Source organism: Salvelinus alpinus, chromosome 28, assembly GCF_045679555.1.
Source record: "Salvelinus alpinus chromosome 28, SLU_Salpinus.1, whole genome shotgun sequence".
NCBI lineage: Eukaryota > Metazoa > Chordata > Actinopteri > Salmoniformes > Salmonidae > Salvelinus > Salvelinus alpinus.
Window position 1 is genome coordinate 41405950 of NC_092113.1, and position 17771 is coordinate 41423720.

The 17771-nt window shown below is 38.9% G+C and overlaps 1 protein-coding gene across 1 annotated transcript in view; it reads left to right on the plus strand.

Moving 5' to 3' along the window:
• The window catches only part of LOC139557893 (protein-tyrosine kinase 6-like), a 26409-nt gene extending 17046 nt beyond the window's left edge, over nucleotides 1–9363 (plus strand). The window contains exons 7-8 of the mRNA XM_071373201.1: nucleotides 1848–2001; nucleotides 8707–9363. Of these exons, the coding sequence (XP_071229302.1) occupies nucleotides 1848–2001; nucleotides 8707–8894 (342 nt within the window). The 3' untranslated portion in view covers nucleotides 8895–9363. The remainder of the gene's footprint in view (nucleotides 1–1847; nucleotides 2002–8706) is intronic.
• Nucleotides 9364–17771: the final 8408 nt, after the last annotated feature.

The following is a 17771-nucleotide window of genomic DNA, read 5'->3' on the forward strand; positions in this document are numbered from 1 at the left end:
TTTAGTGAACATACTCATGTAACATAGGATGGTATCGTAGCGTCTCTCACCAGACTGAAGGATGCGACGACTGACAAGGTAGGTACTAATAACTGGAGAACTACACCTGCAAGGTGACTGACTTTGGACTGGCCAGAATCATGAAGGTTACTAGGGTCCCAGTGTAACAGTATAACTTTAGTCCGTCCCCTCGCCCCGACCCGGGCGCGAACCAGGGACCCTCTGTAAACATCAACAACTGACACCCACGAAGCATCGTTACCCATCGCTCCATAAAGGCTGCGGCCCTTGCAGGGCAAGGGGAAACCCTACTTCAAGTCTCAGAGCAAGTGATGTAACCGATTGAAACGCTATTAGCGCGTACCCGCTAACTAGCTAGCCATTTCACATCTGTTACACTCACCCCCCTTTCGACCTCCTCCTTTTCCGCAGCAACCAGTGATCCGGGTCACGGCACCAATGTAACAGTATAACTTTAGTCCGTCCCCTCGCCCCGACGGACGAACCAGGGACCCTCTGTAAACATCAACAACTGACACCCACGAAGCATCGTTACCCATCGCTCCATAAAGGCTGCGGCCCTTGCAGAGCAAGGGGAAACCCTACTTCAAGTCTCAGAGCAAGTGACGTAACCGATTGAAACGCTATTAGCGCGTACCCGCTAACTAGCTAGCCATTTCACATCCGTTACACTCACCCCCCTTTCGACCTCCTCCTTTTCCGCAGCAACCAGTGATCCGGGTCACGGCACCAATGTAACAGTATAACTTTAGTCCGTCCCCTCGGGCGCGAACCAGGGACCCTCTGTAAACATCAACAACTGACACCCACGAAGCATGGTTAACCATCGCTCCACAAAGGCCGCGGCCCTTGCAAGGCAAGGGGAAACCCTACTTCAAGTCTCAGAGCAAGTGACGTAACCGATTGAAACGCTATTAGCGCGTACCCGCTAACTAGCTAGCCATTTCACATCCGTTACACCAGCAAACAACAAACATTCCCTCACCTTTAGAGAACGTTCATTAGGTCATTACTCGGACTGGCCAGAATCATGAAGGTTACGAGGGTCCCAGCAAACAACAAACACTCCCTCACCTTTAGAGAATGTTCATTAGGTCATTACTCGGACTGGCCAGAATCATGAAGGTTACGAGGGTCCCAGCAAACAACAAACATTCCCTCACCTTTAGAGAACGTTCATTTAGGTCATTATTCGGACTGGCCAGAATCATGAAGGTTACGAGGGTCCTAGCAAACAACAAACATTCCCTCACCTTTAGAGAACGTTCATTAGGTCATTACTTGGACTGGCCAGGGTCATTAAGGTCAGCAGGGATAAACCTGGGGTGATAGTATGTGTTTGCGTTTGTTCCGTGATTGAGTGGACGTTGGGTTTTCTCAATCCCAACTGGTACTGTTAACAACTAGGATAGAGAGCTTTATACTAAGCATACAGCTATACCTGGACATGGCAATGATATAATCTGGGATGTTTCCTTTGTGTCTGTGTGTCTCATTTGTGTCATGATGATTGGTCCTTGGGTTTTCCCAATTCCATCTGTGTACCGTTAAGAACTAGGATAGACAACATTCTCCAAAGCATTTTACAAGAAAATAAAGCTCAGTGCATTTTAGTTCGAAGTAGTTGTATTCAGCACCAGCACATTTGTTTTGATTGAACATGGTTTATATTGTTAAAATATAACCACATTGCATTGCCAGTGGTCAGCAGTTTGCTGTTAACGAAGGACATGTTTTTCTCTCTTCCTCCTTTCCCCAAAAATATATTTGTATTAATAATTTGCAGTATTGTTCCATCCTCATTGGGTTTGTGTCTCCATCCTCAGGAGCCCTTCTACGTGTCTGAGGACAAAAAAATCCCCTTCAAGTGGAGTTCCCCGGAGGCCATCAGCCACGGACGTTTCTCCAACAAGTCAGATGTCTGGTCCTTTGGGGTTCTGCTCTACGAGATGCTAACCTACGGTGGGATTCCATACCCAGGTATGTCATGTTTCACCTAACCCAGTGGTTTTCTTCATTTTGTTGTAACCTTGAATTAGCTCACCTGATTGACCTAATCCAGAGCTTGATGATAGGTTGACAAGTTGAATCACGTGCTAGAACTGGAAAATATTAAATACATAGAAGGCCTGAGGGTTTCTGAGGAGAGGATTGAAAGCCCCTGATCTAACCAGTATACAGGCCATGCCTCTGCCTAGCTGCGTGTTATTAATCCTTACTTGTATTAAAAACAGTAGGCCTAAAGACCAGGAGATAATTGCCTTAGGCTAAGTCTATACATGCAGCCCAATTCTGATCTTTTATCCACAAATGTATCTTTTGATGAATGACATCAGATCTATTCACATCAGCTATTTTTCAGAGCTAATCTGATTGGTCAAAAAAATACCAATTAGTGAAATAAAGATAAGAATTCGGCTGCCTGTCTAAACACAGCCTACATTTCTTCCTTCTAGGGAGTGTTTCCTGGCCGCTGTGCTCTCGCTTCTGCTTTGCTTTACTCTTTGGGTTTATAGTGAAGCTTGTAGTTCTACAGTATACATCGTGTGGAGTGCATTCGTACAGTATTCAGACCCTTTGGCTTTTTCCACATTTTGTTACGTTACAGTCTTAATCTTTTTTTGTTTGTTGCAAATGTTTAAGAAGAAAAAAAAAGATATATATATATATATTCCATCTACATAAGTATTCAGACCCTTTACTAAGTACTTACAGTGAGGGAAAAAAGTATTTGATCCCCTGCTGATTTTGTACGTTTGCCCACTGACAAAGAAATTATCAGTCTATAATTTTAATGGTAGGTTTATTTGAACAGTGAGAGACAGAATAACAACAAAAATATCCAGAAAAATGCATGTCAAAAATGTTATAAATTGATTTGCATTTTAATGAGGGAAATAAGTATTTGACCCCTTCTCAATCAAAAAGATTTCTGGCTCCCAGGTGTCTTTCATACAGGTAACGAACGGAGATTAGGAGCACACTCTTAAAGGGAGTGCTCCTAATCTCAGTTTCTTACCTGTATAAAAGATACCTGTCCACAGAAGCAATCAATCAATCAGATTCCAAACTCTCCACCATGGCCAAGACCAAAGAGCTCTCCAAGGATGTCAGGGACAAGATTGTAGACCTACACAAGGCTGGAATGGGCTACAAGACCATCGCCAAGCAGCTTGGTGAGAAGGTGACAACAGTTTCTGTGATTATTCGCAAATGGAAGAAACACAAAAGACCTGTCAATCTCCCTCAGCCTGGGGCTCCATGCAAGATCTCACCTCGTGGAGTTGCAATGATCATGAGAACGGTGAGGAATCAGCCCAGAACTACACAGGAGGATCTTGTCAATGATCTCAAGGCAGCTGGGACCATAGTCATCAAGAAAACAATTGGTAACACACTATGCCGTGAAGGACTGAAATCCTGCAGCGCCCGCAAGGTCCCCCTGCTCAAGAAAGCACATATACATGCCCGTCTGAAGTTTGCCAATGAACATCTGAATGATTCAGAGGACAACTGGGTGAACGTGTTGTGGTCAGATGAGACCAAAATGGAGTTCTTTGGCATCAACCCAACTTGCCGTGTTTGGAGGAGGAGGAATGCTGCCTATGACCCCAAGAAACCATCCCCACCGTCAAACATGGAGGTGGAAACATTATGCTTTGGGGGTGTTTTTCTGCTGAAGGGACAGGACAACTTCACCGCATCAAAGGGACGATGGACGGGGCCACGTACCGTCAAATCTTGGGTGAAAACCTCCTTCCCTCAGCCAGGGTATTGAAAATGGGTCGTGGATGGGTATTCCAGCATGACAATGACCCAAAACACACGGCCAAGGCAACAAAGGAGTGGCTCAAGAAGAAGCACATTAAGGTCCTGGAGTGGCCTAGCCAGTATCCAGACCTTAATCCCATAGAAAATCTGTGGAGGGAGCTGAAGGTTCGAGTTGCCAAACGTCAGCCTCGAAACCTTAATGACTTGAAGAAGATCTGCAAAGAGGAGTGGGACAAAATCCCTCCTGAGATGTGTGCAAACCTGGTGGCCAACTACAAGAAACGTCTGACCTCTGTGATTGCCAACAAGGGTTTTGCCACCAAGTACTAAGTCATGTTTTGCAGAGGGGTCAAATACTTATTTCCCTCATTAAAATGCAAATCAATTCATAACATTTTTGACATGCGTTTTTCTGGATTTTTTTGTTGATATTCTGTCTCTCACTGTTCAAATAAACCTACCATTAAAATTATAGACTGATCATTTCTTTGTCAGTGGGCAAACGTACAAAATCAGCAGGGGATCAAATACTTTTTTCCCTCACTGTAGTTGAAGCACCTTTGGCAGCGATTACAGCCTCGAGTCTTCTTGAGTATGACGCTACAAGCTTGGCACACCAGTATCTGGGGAGTTTCTCCCATTCTTCTCTGCAGATCTGGAACTGCAGCTTGTAGTTCTACAGTGTACACCAGGGCTGCCCAACCCTGTTCCTGGAGATCTACCGTCCTTTGGGTTTTCGGTCCAACCCTAATTCAACACACTAGTTCTACTTATTACCTGCTCAACAAGACCTTAACTAGCTGAATCAGAACTTCTAAATTAGGGTTGGGCTGAAAACCTACAGGACAGTAGATCTCCAGGAAGAGGTTTGGGCTGAAAACCTACAGGACAGTAGATCTCCAGGAAGAGGGTTGGGCTGAAAACGTACAGGACAGTAGATCTCCAGGAAGAGGTTTGGGCTGAAAACCTACAGGACAGTAGATCTCCAGGAAGAGGTTTGGGCTGAAAACCTACAGGACAGTAGATCTCCAGGAAGAGGGTTGGACTGAAAACCTACAGGACAGTAGATCTCCAGGAAGAGGTTTGGGCTGAAAACCTACAGGACAGTAGATCTCCAGGAAGAGGTTTGGGCTGAAAGCCTACTTGACAGTAGATCTCCAGGAAGAGGTTTGGGCTGAAAACCTACAGGACGGTAGATCTCCAGGAAGAGGGTTGGGCTGAAAACCTACAGGACAGTAGATCTCCAGGAAGAGGTTTGGGCTGAAAACCTACAGGACAGTAGATCTCCAGGAAGAGGGTTGGGCTGATAACCTACAGGACGGTAGATCTCCAGGAAAAGGTTTGGGCTGAAAACCTACAGGACAGTAGATCTCCAGGAAGAGGTTTGGGCAGCCCTGGTGTACATAGTGTACAGTGTATTCAGAAAGTATTCAGACCCTTTGACTTTTCCACATTTTGTTACGCTACAACGCTACAGCCTTACTCTAAAAAAAATTATATATATATATTCCAGTTACATAAGTATTCAGACCCTTAGTACTTTGTTGAAGCATTACAGCCTCGAGTCTTCTTGGGTATGACGCTACAAGCTTGGCACACCTGTATTTGGGGAGTTTCTCCCATTCTTCTCTGCAGATTCTTCTCTGCTCTGTCAGGTTTGATGCAGAGCGTCGCTCCACAGCTATTTACTTTCCAGAGATGTTTGATCAGGTTCAAGTCTTGGCTCTGGCTGGGCCACTCAAGAACATTCAGAGACTTGTTCTGAAGCCAGTCCTGCGTTGTCTTGGCAGTGTGCTTAGGGTTGTTGTCCTGTTGGAAGGTGAACCTTCGCCCCAGTGTGAGGTCCTGAGCACGCTGGAGCAGGTTTTCATCCAGGATCTCTCTGTACTTTGCTCCGTTCATATTTCCCTCGATCCTGACTAGGCTCCCAGTCCCTGCCGCTGAAAAACATCTCCACAGCATGATGCTGCCACCACCATGCTTCACCGTAGGGATGGTGCCAGGTTTCCTCCAGATGTGACACTTGGCATTCATTTGACCAGAGAATCTTGTTTCTCATGGTCTGAGAGTCTTTAGGTGCCTTTTGGCAAACTCCAAGCGGGCTGTCGTGTGCCTTTTGCTGAGTAGTGGCTTCTGTCTGGCCACTAACATAAAGGCCTGACTGGTGGAGTGCTACATAGGAGAACCTTCCAGAAGGACAACCATCTATCTCCACAGAGGAACTCTGGAGCTCTGTCAGAGTGACCATCAGGTTCTTGGTCACCTCCCTGACCAAGGCCCTTGTCCCTCAATTGCTCAGTTTGGCCGGGTGGCCACCTCTAGGAAGAGTTTTGGTGGTTCCAAACTTCTTACATTTAAGAATGATGGAGGCCACTGTGTTCTTGGGGACCTTCATTGCTGCAGAATATTTTTGGTACCCTTCCTCAGATCTGTGCCTCGACACAATCCTGTCTCAGAGCTCTACAGACAATTCCTCCGACCTCATGGCTTGGTTTCTGCTCTGACATGCTCTGTCAACTGTGGGACCTTATATAGACAGGTGTGTGCCTTCCAAATCATGTCCAATAAATTGAATTTACCACAGGTAGACTCCGGTTAAGTTGTAGAAACATCTCAAGGATGATCAATGGAAACAGAATGCACCTGAGCTCAATTTCGTGTCTCATAGCAAAGGTTCTGAATACTTACTTAAATAAGGTATTTCAGTTTTTATTTTTAAAACATTTGCAAAAATTTCTAAATGACCTGTTTTTGCTTTGGCATGATGGAGTGTTTTCTGTAGATTGATGAGGATGTTTTATTTGTTTAATCCATTTCAGAATAAAGATGTAATGTAAAAACATTTGGAAAAAGGGAAGGGGTCTGAACACTTCCCGAATGCACTGTACCTCGTGGATTTGTGTTCTCTTCTTCTCTCTGTATATCCTGTTTATCTCTCTGTATATCCTGTTTATTGTCTCTCAGCTTCTACATGTGTTGTCTGTATATCCTGTTTATTGTCTCTCAGCTTCTACATGTGTTGTCTGTATATCCTGTTTATTGTCTCTCAGCTTCTACATGTGTTGTCTGTATATCCTGTTTATTGTCTCTCAGCTTCTACATGTGTTGTCTGTATTTCCTGTTTATCGTCTCTCAGCTTCTACATGTGTTGTCTGTATATCCTGTTTATCGTCGCTCAGCTTCTACATGTGTTGTCTGTATATCCTGTTTATTGTCTCTCAGCTTCTACATGTGTTGTCTGTATTTCCTGTTTATCGTCTCTCAGCTTCTACATGTGTTGTCTGTATATCCTGTTTATCGTCTCTCAGCTTCTACATGTGTTGTCTGTATATCCTGTTTATTGTCTCTCAGCTTCTACATGTGTTGTCTGTATATCCTGTTTATTGTCTCTCAGCTTCTACATGTGTTGTCTGTATATCCTGTTTATTGTCTCTCAGCTTCTACATGTGTTGTCTGTATATCCTGTTTATTGTCTCTCAGCTTCTACATGTGTTGTCTGTATATCCTGTTTATTGTCTCTCAGCTTCTACATGTGTTGTCTGTATATCCTGTTTATTGTCTCTCAGCTTCTACATGTGTTGTCTGTATATCCTGTTTATTGTCTCTCAGCTTCTACATGTGTTGTCTGTATATCCTGTTTATTGTCTCTCAGCTTCTACATGTGTTGTCTGTATATCCTGTTTATTGTCTCTCAGCTTCTACATGTGTTGTCTGTATATCCTGTTTATTGTCTCTCAGCTTCTACATGTGTTGTCTGTATATCCTGTTTATTGTCTCTCAGCTTCTACATGTGTTGTCTGTATATCCTGTTTATCGCCTCTCTGTATATCCTGTTTATCGCCTCTCTGTATATCCTGTTTATCGCCTCTCTGTATATCCTGTTTATTGTCTCTCTGTATATCCTGTTTATTGTCTCTCTGCATATCCTGTTTATTGTCTCTCTGCATATCCTGTTTATTGTCTCTCTGCATATCCTGTTTATTGTCTCTCTGCATATCCTGTTTATCGTCTCTCTGCATGTCCTATTTATCGTCTCTCTGCATATCCTGCTTATTGTCGCTCTGCATATCCTGTTTATTGTCTCTCTGTATATCCTGTTTATTGTCTCTCTGTATATCCTGTTTATCGTCTCTCTGCATATCCTGTTTATCGTCTCTCTGCATATCCTGTTTATTGTCTCTCTGCACATACTGTTTATCGTCTCTCTGCATATCCTGTTTATTGTCTCTCTGCATATCCTGCTTATTGTCGCTCTGCATATCCTGCTTATTGTCTCTCTGCATATCCTGTTTGTCGCTCTGTGTCACGATCGTCGTAAGCATACTCGGACCAACGTTCAGCGTGATCTGGGTTCCACATATTTATTGGAGTGAAACGCACAAAAAAACAATAAAGAATAAACGATACGTGAAGCTCAAGCTGTGCTCACAGGCAGCTACACAGAAACAAGATCCCACAAAACACATTGAGGAAATGGCTGCCTAAATATGATCCCCAATCAGAGACAACGATCAACAGCTGCCTCTGATTGGGAACCATACCAGGCCAACATAGAAATAGATAACCTAGATGACCCACCCTAGTCACACCCCGACCTAACCAAAATAGAGAATAAGAAGGCTCTCTAGGGCGTGACACTCTGTATATCCTGTTTATCGTTTCTCTGTATATCCTGTTTATTGTCTGTCTGCATATCCTGTTTGTCTCTCTGCATATCCTGTTTATTGTGACAGCACCATTTCACAGAGTCAAATTCCTGTACATGCAAATGTATTTGGTGAATAAAGGTGATTCTGATTCCGATTAGGCCTGCGTTACTGTTATACAACTTTTTTGACAACTAGTGATGTAAAAAGGGCTTAAGAAATAAATGTGATTGATTGATTGATCGTATGGCCTTTCTCTGTGATCCAGGCTACAACAACAACGAGGTATACCGTCAGATCATCGCTGGCTACAGGATGCCAGCTCCAGAGAAATGTCCAAACTTATTCTACAAACTCATGTTGGCCTGTTGGAGTGACAACCCTGCAGACAGACCGGACTTCAAGGAGCTCAGGTGCAAACTGGAGAACATCAACCGTTATGAGCTGGAGCAATGAGCCTGATCAGGGTTTAGAAATAACCCGTTTTTTTTGCATGGACATTGCCATTGACTTCCACCATTTTAAAGTAGTCAACTGGGTGGGACATCCTATGAGTTGGTGGAGGCTTCTGAGGGCGGAGGACGGCTCATAATAATGGCTGGAACGGAGCAAATGGAATGGCATCAAACCATGTGTTTAATGTATTTGATACCATTCCACTTATTCTGCTCCAGCCATTACCACGAGCCTGTCCTCCTCAATTAAAGGTGCCACCAACCTCCTGTGGTTAAGGATCACATGATTCCATTCAGGTCATCAGGAAGGATCAGCCAATGAATTATACTTGAGATAAAACATTCTATAAACTGCAGGTGGCAGTAAATCACCAACTTTGGCTTTTCTATCGTTGTTAAGTCAGGAACAGCTTCTCCCTGGCATGGAACACTTTGTTTCGATTGTAATAAATGTACACTAAAGGACAATATCTCTGACTTTCAAATCATTATTTTACTCTTTTTTTTCTCCATTTGTAACGTACCTGTATCGTACCTGTATCCTTATCTTGTTTCAGCTTGTACAGTAAGTCTACATGTCCTGTTTATAATCTACGATTCATAATAATAATGTTTGCTAATACTACAAATACAGGCGTCTCCTCAGGGTTAGAAATTCACCACTGAACACACAAATGAACCCTTCTACAACAGGGCCGTTTTTACATCCTGTATAGTCAGTCTTCACTAGAGGAGGGAGGGAGGGAGGGAGTGGGTGAGGGAGTGTGTGTGGACTGATAAAATTGATCAGGTTAGGGGCTCTCTTCGGCTAGCCTGGTTCCAGATCTTTTTGTTACCAGATAGCCTGGTCCCAGACCTGTTTGTTACCAGTTGGCCTGGTCCCAGACCTGTTTGTTGCCAGTTAGCCTGGTCCCAGACCTGTTTGTTGACAGTTGGCCTGGTTCCAGATCTTTTTGTTACCAGTTAGCCTGGTCCCAGAGCTGTTTGTTGACCGTTAGCCTGGTCCCAGACCTGTTTGTTGCCAGTTAGCCTGGTCCCAGACCTGTTTGTTGCCAGTTAGCCTGGTCCCAGATCTGTTTGTTACCAGTTAGCCTGGTCCCAGAACTGTTTGTTGCCAGTTAGCCTGGTCTCAGACCTGTTTGTTGCCAGTTAGCCTGGTCCCAGATCTGTTTGTTGCTAGTTAGCCTGGTCCCAGATCTGATGTCTCTTTCTATAGACTGGTCCCAGATCTGTTTTTGCTCTTGTCAACTCTGTTACTGTGAAGACAATATCCATTAGGAGTTGTCCAGAGAGCAGAAACAAACTGGCACACAGTCTATATCCCAAATGGGACTCTATGGGACACTTTAGTGTTAGTTTCCTTACATTTATAACTGTCACTTTAGTGTTTCCTCACATTTATAACTGTCACTTTAGTGTTAGTTTCCTTACATTTATAACTGTCACTTTAGTGTTAGTTTCCTAACATTTATAACTGTCACTTTAGTGTTAGTTTCCTCACATTTATAACTGTCACTTTAGTGTCAGTTTCCTCACATTTATAACTGTCACTTTAGTGTTAGTTTCCTCACATTTATAACTGTCACTTTAGTGTTAGTTTCCTCACATTTATATCTGTCACTTTAGTGTTAGTTTCCTCACATTTATAACTGTCAATTTAGTGTTAGTTTCCTCACATTTATAACTGTCACTTTAGTGTCAGTTTCCTAACATTTATAACTGTCACTTTAGTGTTAGTTTCCTCACATTTATAACTGTCACTTTAGTGTTAGTTTCCTCACATTTATAACTGTCACTTTAGTGTCAGTTTCCTAACATTTATAACTGTCACTTTAGTGTTAGTTTCCTCACATTTATAACTGTCACTTTAGTGTTAGTTTCCTTACATTTATAACTGTCACTTTAGTGTTAGTTTCCTCACATTTATAACTGTCACTTTAGTGTTAGTTTCCTCACATTTATAACTGTCACTTTAGTGTTAGTTTCCTCACATTTATAACAGTCACTTTAGTGTTTCCTCACATTTATAACTGTCACTTTAGTGTCAGTTTCCTTACATTTATAACTGTCACTTTAGTGTTAGTTTCCTTACATTTATAACTGTCACTTTAGTGTTTCCTCACATTTATAACTGTCACTTTAGTGTTTCCTTACATTTATAACTGTCACTTTAGTGTTAGTTTCCTCACATTTATAACTGTCACTTTAGTGTCAGTTTCCTTACATTTATAACTGTCACTTTAGTGTTAGTTTCCTTACATTTATAACTGTCACTTTAGTGTTTCCTCACATTTATAACTGTCACTTTAGTGTTTCCTTACATTTATAACTGTCACTTTAGTGTTAGTTTCCTCACATTTATAACTGTCACTTTAGTGTTAGTTTCCTCACATTTATAACTGTCACTTTAGTGTTAGTTTCCTCACATTTATAACTGTCACTTTAGTGTAGGTTTCCTCACATTTATAACTGTCACTTTAGTGTTAGTTTCCTTACATTTATAATTGTCACTTTAGTTTCCTAACATTTATAACTGTCACTTTAGTGTTTCCTTACATTTATAACTGTCACTTTAGTGTTAGTTTCCTCACATTTATAACTGTCACTTTAGTGTCAGTTTCCTAACATTTATAACTGTCACTTTAGTGTTAGTTTCCTCACATTTATAACTGTCACTTTAGTGTTAGTTTCCTTACATTTATAACTGTCACTTTAGTGTCAGTTTCCTTACATTTATAACTGTCACTTTAGTGTTAGTTTCCTCACATTTATAACTGTCACTTTAGTGTTAGTTTCCTCACATTTATAACAGTCACTTTAGTGTTTCCTCACATTTATAACTGTCACTTTAGTGTCAGTTTCCTTACATTTATAACTGTCACTTTAGTGTTAGTTTCCTTACATTTATAACTGTCACTTTAGTGTTTCCTCACATTTATAACTGTCACTTTAGTGTTTCCTTACATTTATAACTGTCACTTTAGTGTTAGTTTCCTCACATTTATAACTGTCACTTTAGTGTCAGTTTCCTTACATTTATAACTGTCACTTTAGTGTTAGTTTCCTTACATTTATAACTGTCACTTTAGTGTTTCCTCACATTTATAACTGTCACTTTAGTGTTTCCTTACATTTATAACTGTCACTTTAGTGTTAGTTTCCTCACATTTATAACTGTCACTTTAGTGTTAGTTTCCTCACATTTATAACTGTCACTTTAGTGTTAGTTTCCTCACATTTATAACTGTCACTTTAGTGTAGGTTTCCTCACATTTATAACTGTCACTTTAGTGTTAGTTTCCTTACATTTATAATTGTCACTTTAGTTTCCTAACATTTATAACTGTCACTTTAGTGTTTCCTTACATTTATAACTGTCACTTTAGTGTTAGTTTCCTTACATTTATAATTGTCACTTTAGTTTCCTAACATTTATAACTGTCACTTTAGTGTTTCCTTACATTTATAACTGTCACTTTAGTGTTAGTTTCCTCACATTTATAACTGTCACTTTAGTGTTAGTTTCCTTACATTTATAACTGTCACTTTAGTGTAGGTTTCCTCACATTTATAACTGTCACTTTAGTGTTAGTTTCCTCACATTTATAACTGTCACTTTAGTGTTAGTTTCCTTACATTTATAACTGTCACTTTAGTGTTAGTTTCCTCACATTTATAACTGTCACTTTAGTGTAGGTTTCCTCACATTTATAACTGTCACTTTAGTGTTAGTTTCCTTACATTTATAACTGTCACTTTAGTGTTAGTTTCCTCACATTTATAACTGTCACTTTACTGTTAGTTTCCTTACATTTATAACTGTCACTTTAGTGTTAGTTTCCTTACATTTATAACTGTCACTTTAGTGTCAGTTTCCTCACATTTATAACTGTCACTTTAGTGTTAGTTTCCTCACATTTATAACTGTCACTTTAGTGTTAGTTTCCTCACATTTATAACTGTCACTTTAGTGTTAGTTTCCTCACATTTATAACTGTCACTTTAGTGTTAGTTTCCTCACATTTATAACTGTCACTTTAGTGTCAGTTTCCTAACATTTATAACTGTCACTTTAGTGTTAGTTTCCTCACATTTATAACTGTCACTTTAGTGTTAGTTTCCTTACATTTATAACTGTCACTTTAGTGTCAGTTTCCTTACATTTATAACTGTCACTTTAGTGTTAGTTTCCTCACATTTATAACTGTCACTTTAGTGTCAGTTTCCTTACATTTATAACTGTCACTTTAGTGTCAGTTTCCTTACATTTATAACTGTCAATTTAGTGTTAGTTTCCTCACATTTATAACTGTCACTTTAGTGTTAGTTTCCTTACATTTATAACTGTCACTTTAGTGTTAGTTTCCTCACATTTATAACTGTCACTTTAGTGTCAGTTTCCTCACATTTATAACTGTCACTTTAGTGTCAGTTTCCTCACATTTATAACTGTCACTTTAGTGTTAGTTTCCTCACATTTATAACAGTCACTTTAGTGTTTCCTCACATTTATAACTGTCACTTTAGTGTCAGTTTCCTTACATTTATAACTGTCACTTTAGTGTTAGTTTCCTTACATTTATAACTGTCACTTTAGTGTTTCCTCACATTTATAACTGTCACTTTAGTGTTTCCTTACATTTATAACTGTCACTTTAGTGTTAGTTTCCTCACATTTATAACTGTCACTTTAGTGTCAGTTTCCTTACATTTATAACTGTCACTTTAGTGTCAGTTTCCTTACATTTATAACTGTCACTTTAGTGTTTCCTCACATTTATAACTGTCACTTTAGTGTTTCCTTACATTTATAACTGTCACTTTAGTGTTAGTTTCCTCACATTTATAACTGTCACTTTAGTGTTAGTTTCCTCACATTTATAACTGTCACTTTAGTGTTAGTTTCCTCACATTTATAACTGTCACTTTAGTGTAGGTTTCCTCACATTTATAACTGTCACTTTAGTGTTAGTTTCCTTACATTTATAATTGTCACTTTAGTTTCCTAACATTTATAACTGTCACTTTAGTGTTTCCTTACATTTATAACTGTCACTTTAGTGTTAGTTTCCTTACATTTATAATTGTCACTTTAGTTTCCTAACATTTATAACTGTCACTTTAGTGTTTCCTTACATTTATAACTGTCACTTTAGTGTTAGTTTCCTCACATTTATAACTGTCACTTTAGTGTTAGTTTCCTTACATTTATAACTGTCACTTTAGTGTAGGTTTCCTCACATTTATAACTGTCACTTTAGTGTTAGTTTCCTCACATTTATAACTGTCACTTTAGTGTTAGTTTCCTTACATTTATAACTGTCACTTTAGTGTTAGTTTCCTCACATTTATAACTGTCACTTTAGTGTAGGTTTCCTCACATTTATAACTGTCACTTTAGTGTTAGTTTCCTTACATTTATAACTGTCACTTTAGTGTTAGTTTCCTCACATTTATAACTGTCACTTTACTGTTAGTTTCCTTACATTTATAACTGTCACTTTAGTGTTAGTTTCCTTACATTTATAACTGTCACTTTAGTGTTAGTTTCCTTACATTTATAACTGTCACTTTAGTGTTAGTTTCCTCACATTTATAACTGTCACTTTAGTGTTAGTTTCCTCACATTTATAACTGTCACTTTAGTTTCCTTACATTTATAACTGTCACTTTAGTGTTAGTTTCCTTACATTTATAACTGTCACTTTAGTGTTAGTTTCCTCACATTTATAACTGTCACTTTAGTTTCCTTACATTTATAACTGTCACTTTAGTGTTAGTTTCCTTACATTTATAACTGTCACTTTAGTGTAGGTTTCCTCACATTTATAACTGTCACTTTAGTGTTAGTTTCCTTACATTTATAACTGTCACTTTAGTTTCCTTACATTTATAACTGTCACTTTAGTGTTAGTTTCCTTACATTTATAACTGTCACTTTAGTGTTAGTTTCCTCACATTTATAACTGTCACTTTAGTTTCCTTACATTTATAACTGTCACTTTAGTGTTAGTTTCCTTACATTTATAACTGTCACTTTAGTGTAGGTTTCCTCACATTTATAACTGTCACTTTAGTGTTAGTTTCCTTACATTTATAACTGTCTCTTTAGTGTTAGTTTCCTTACATTTATAACTGTCACTTTAGTGTTAGTTTCCTCACATTTATAACTGTCACTTTAGTGTTTCCTCACATTTATAACTGTCACTTTAGTGTAGGTTTCCTCACATTTATAACTGTCACTTTAGTGTTAGTTTCCTTACATTTATAACTGTCACTTTAGTGTTAGTTTCCTCACATTTATAACTGTCACTTTAGTGTTAGTTTCCTTACATTTATAACTGTCACTTTAGTGTTAGTTTCCTTACATTTATAACTGTCACTTTAGTGTAGGTTTCCTCACATTTATAACTGTCACTTTAGTGTTAGTTTCCTCACATTTATAACTGTCACTTTAGTGTAGGTTTCCTCACATTTATAACTGTCACTTTAGTGTTAGTTTCCTTACATTTATAACTGTCACTTTAGTGTTAGTTTCCTCACATTTATAACTGTCACTTTACTGTTAGTTTCCTTACATTTATAACTGTCACTTTACTGTTAGTTTCCTCACATTTATAACTGTCACTTTAGTGTAGGTTTCCTCACATTTATAACTGTCACTTTAGTGTTAGTTTCCTTACATTTATAACTGTCACTTTAGTGTTAGTTTCCTCACATTTATAACTGTCACTTTAGTGTAGGTTTCCTCACATTTATAACTGTCACTTTAGTGTTAGTTTCCTCACATTTATAACTGTCACTTTAGTGTCAGTTTCCTTACATTTATAACTGTCACTTTAGTGTTAGTTTCCTTACATTTATAACTGTCACTTTAGTGTAGGTTTCCTCACATTTATAACTGTCACTTTAGTGTTAGTTTCCTTACATTTATAACTGTCACTTTAGTGTTAGTTTCCTCACATTTATAACTGTCACTTTAGTGTTAGTTTCCTTACATTTATAACTGTCACTTTAGTGTTAGTTTCCTTACATTTATAACTGTCACTTTAGTGTTAGTTTCCTTACATTTATAACTGTCACTTTAGTGTTAGTTTCCTTACATTTATAACTGTCACTTTAGTGTTAGTTTCCTTACATTTATAACTGTCTCTTTAGTGTTAGTTTCCTTACATTTATAACTGTCACTTTAGTGTTAGTTTCCTTACATTTATAACTGTCTCTTTAGTGTTTCCTCACATTCATAACTGTCACTTTAGTGTTAGTTTCCTTACATTTATAACTGTCACTTTAGTGTTAGTTTCCTCACATTTATAACTGTCACTTTAGTGTTAGTTTCCTTACATTTATAACTGTCACTTTAGTGTTAGTTTCCTTACATTTATAACTGTCTCTTTAGTGTTTCCTCACATTTATAACTGTCACTTTAGTGTTAGTTTCCTTACATTTATAACTGTCTCTTTAGTGTTTCCTCACATTCATAACTGTCACTTTAGTGTTAGTTTCCTTACATTTATAACTGTCACTTTAGTGTTAGTTTCCTCACATTTATAACTGTCACTTTAGTGTTAGTTTCCTTACATTTATAACTGTCACTTTAGTGTTAGTTTCCTTACATTTATAACTGTCTCTTTAGTGTTTCCTCACATTTATAACTGTCACTTTAGTGTTAGTTTCCTTACATTTTGCATCATTCCATTACATCGTTAGTTAACCTTTATTTCCTCTGTCCTGTTGGTGTGGTTGTTTCTGAGGATCGCTAGCTATAGTGGGTCATATTAGGCTAACGTATTACAAATTGTGCAATAATTTGGGACATGTAGCCTATTGGAATCATTATGGAACACAGATCATATGTAGCAGTATAAACCTGGAGTATGGCGCACGGTGCACAATGACTGGACCGTTGTCATTACAGTCCCATGATTCATGAGGATTATCAGGGTAGATTTATAGGCCTATAAATAGGCCTACTGTTCAACCCCTATTGTACACTTTTCTCATCTTCCAATATTTCATGGATTGAACAATTGAATATGGCAACTCAGGATGAATCAAATCACTCTATTTTTGATTCACCAATATATTTAGTGTGTAAAGGCTCTCCAAACCATTAAAAAAACATGTTTTATTCAGAAATACTTTCCTAACCCTAAATAATAACCAAGATCAGAATATTTTTTAAATCTACCAATTGGTGCTGAACAGGAGATGAATATGTGTGTATTAACATTACATTCTGTCATTGATCCCTGATATTCTGAACTGTTCTCTACAAAGTCTAGTGTCTGTTGAGAAAATTCTAATTAAAAGGCACACCTAACTTAAAGGGATGGCTTTAGATAAATGTACTGAAAACCCTATTGAATGAAAACTCTACGAGAAATTATGTTGGCCAGCTAGTGGGAGGCTTTTCTGCGGCTCAATTAAATGTATTCAGCGTGCGCAAAGGATCCACGCCTGCAAGGCCTGTTATGCTTCTGCCTAAGGTAAATCTGAATACCAACTACTGAGAAGTGCGTAGGAAAAGCGTACATTTCCTAAGTCTGAATCGGGCCCATAGAGAATAGGATGTACGCCAAGTCTACTGGGCTCCCGAGTGGCGCAGCGGTCTATGGCACTGCATCTCAATGCTAGAGGCGTCACTACAGACCCTGGTTTGATTCCAGGCTGTATCACAGCCGGCCGTGATTGGGAGTCCAATAGGGCGGTGCACAATTGGCCCAGTGTCGCCCGGGTTAGGGGAGGGTTTGGCCTGGGTAGTCCAACATTGTTAATAATAATTTATTCTGAACTGATTTGCCTAGTTAAATAAAGGTTAAATAAAAATAAATAAATAAAATACTGTGTATAAATACACTCTTAGAAAAAAAGGTGC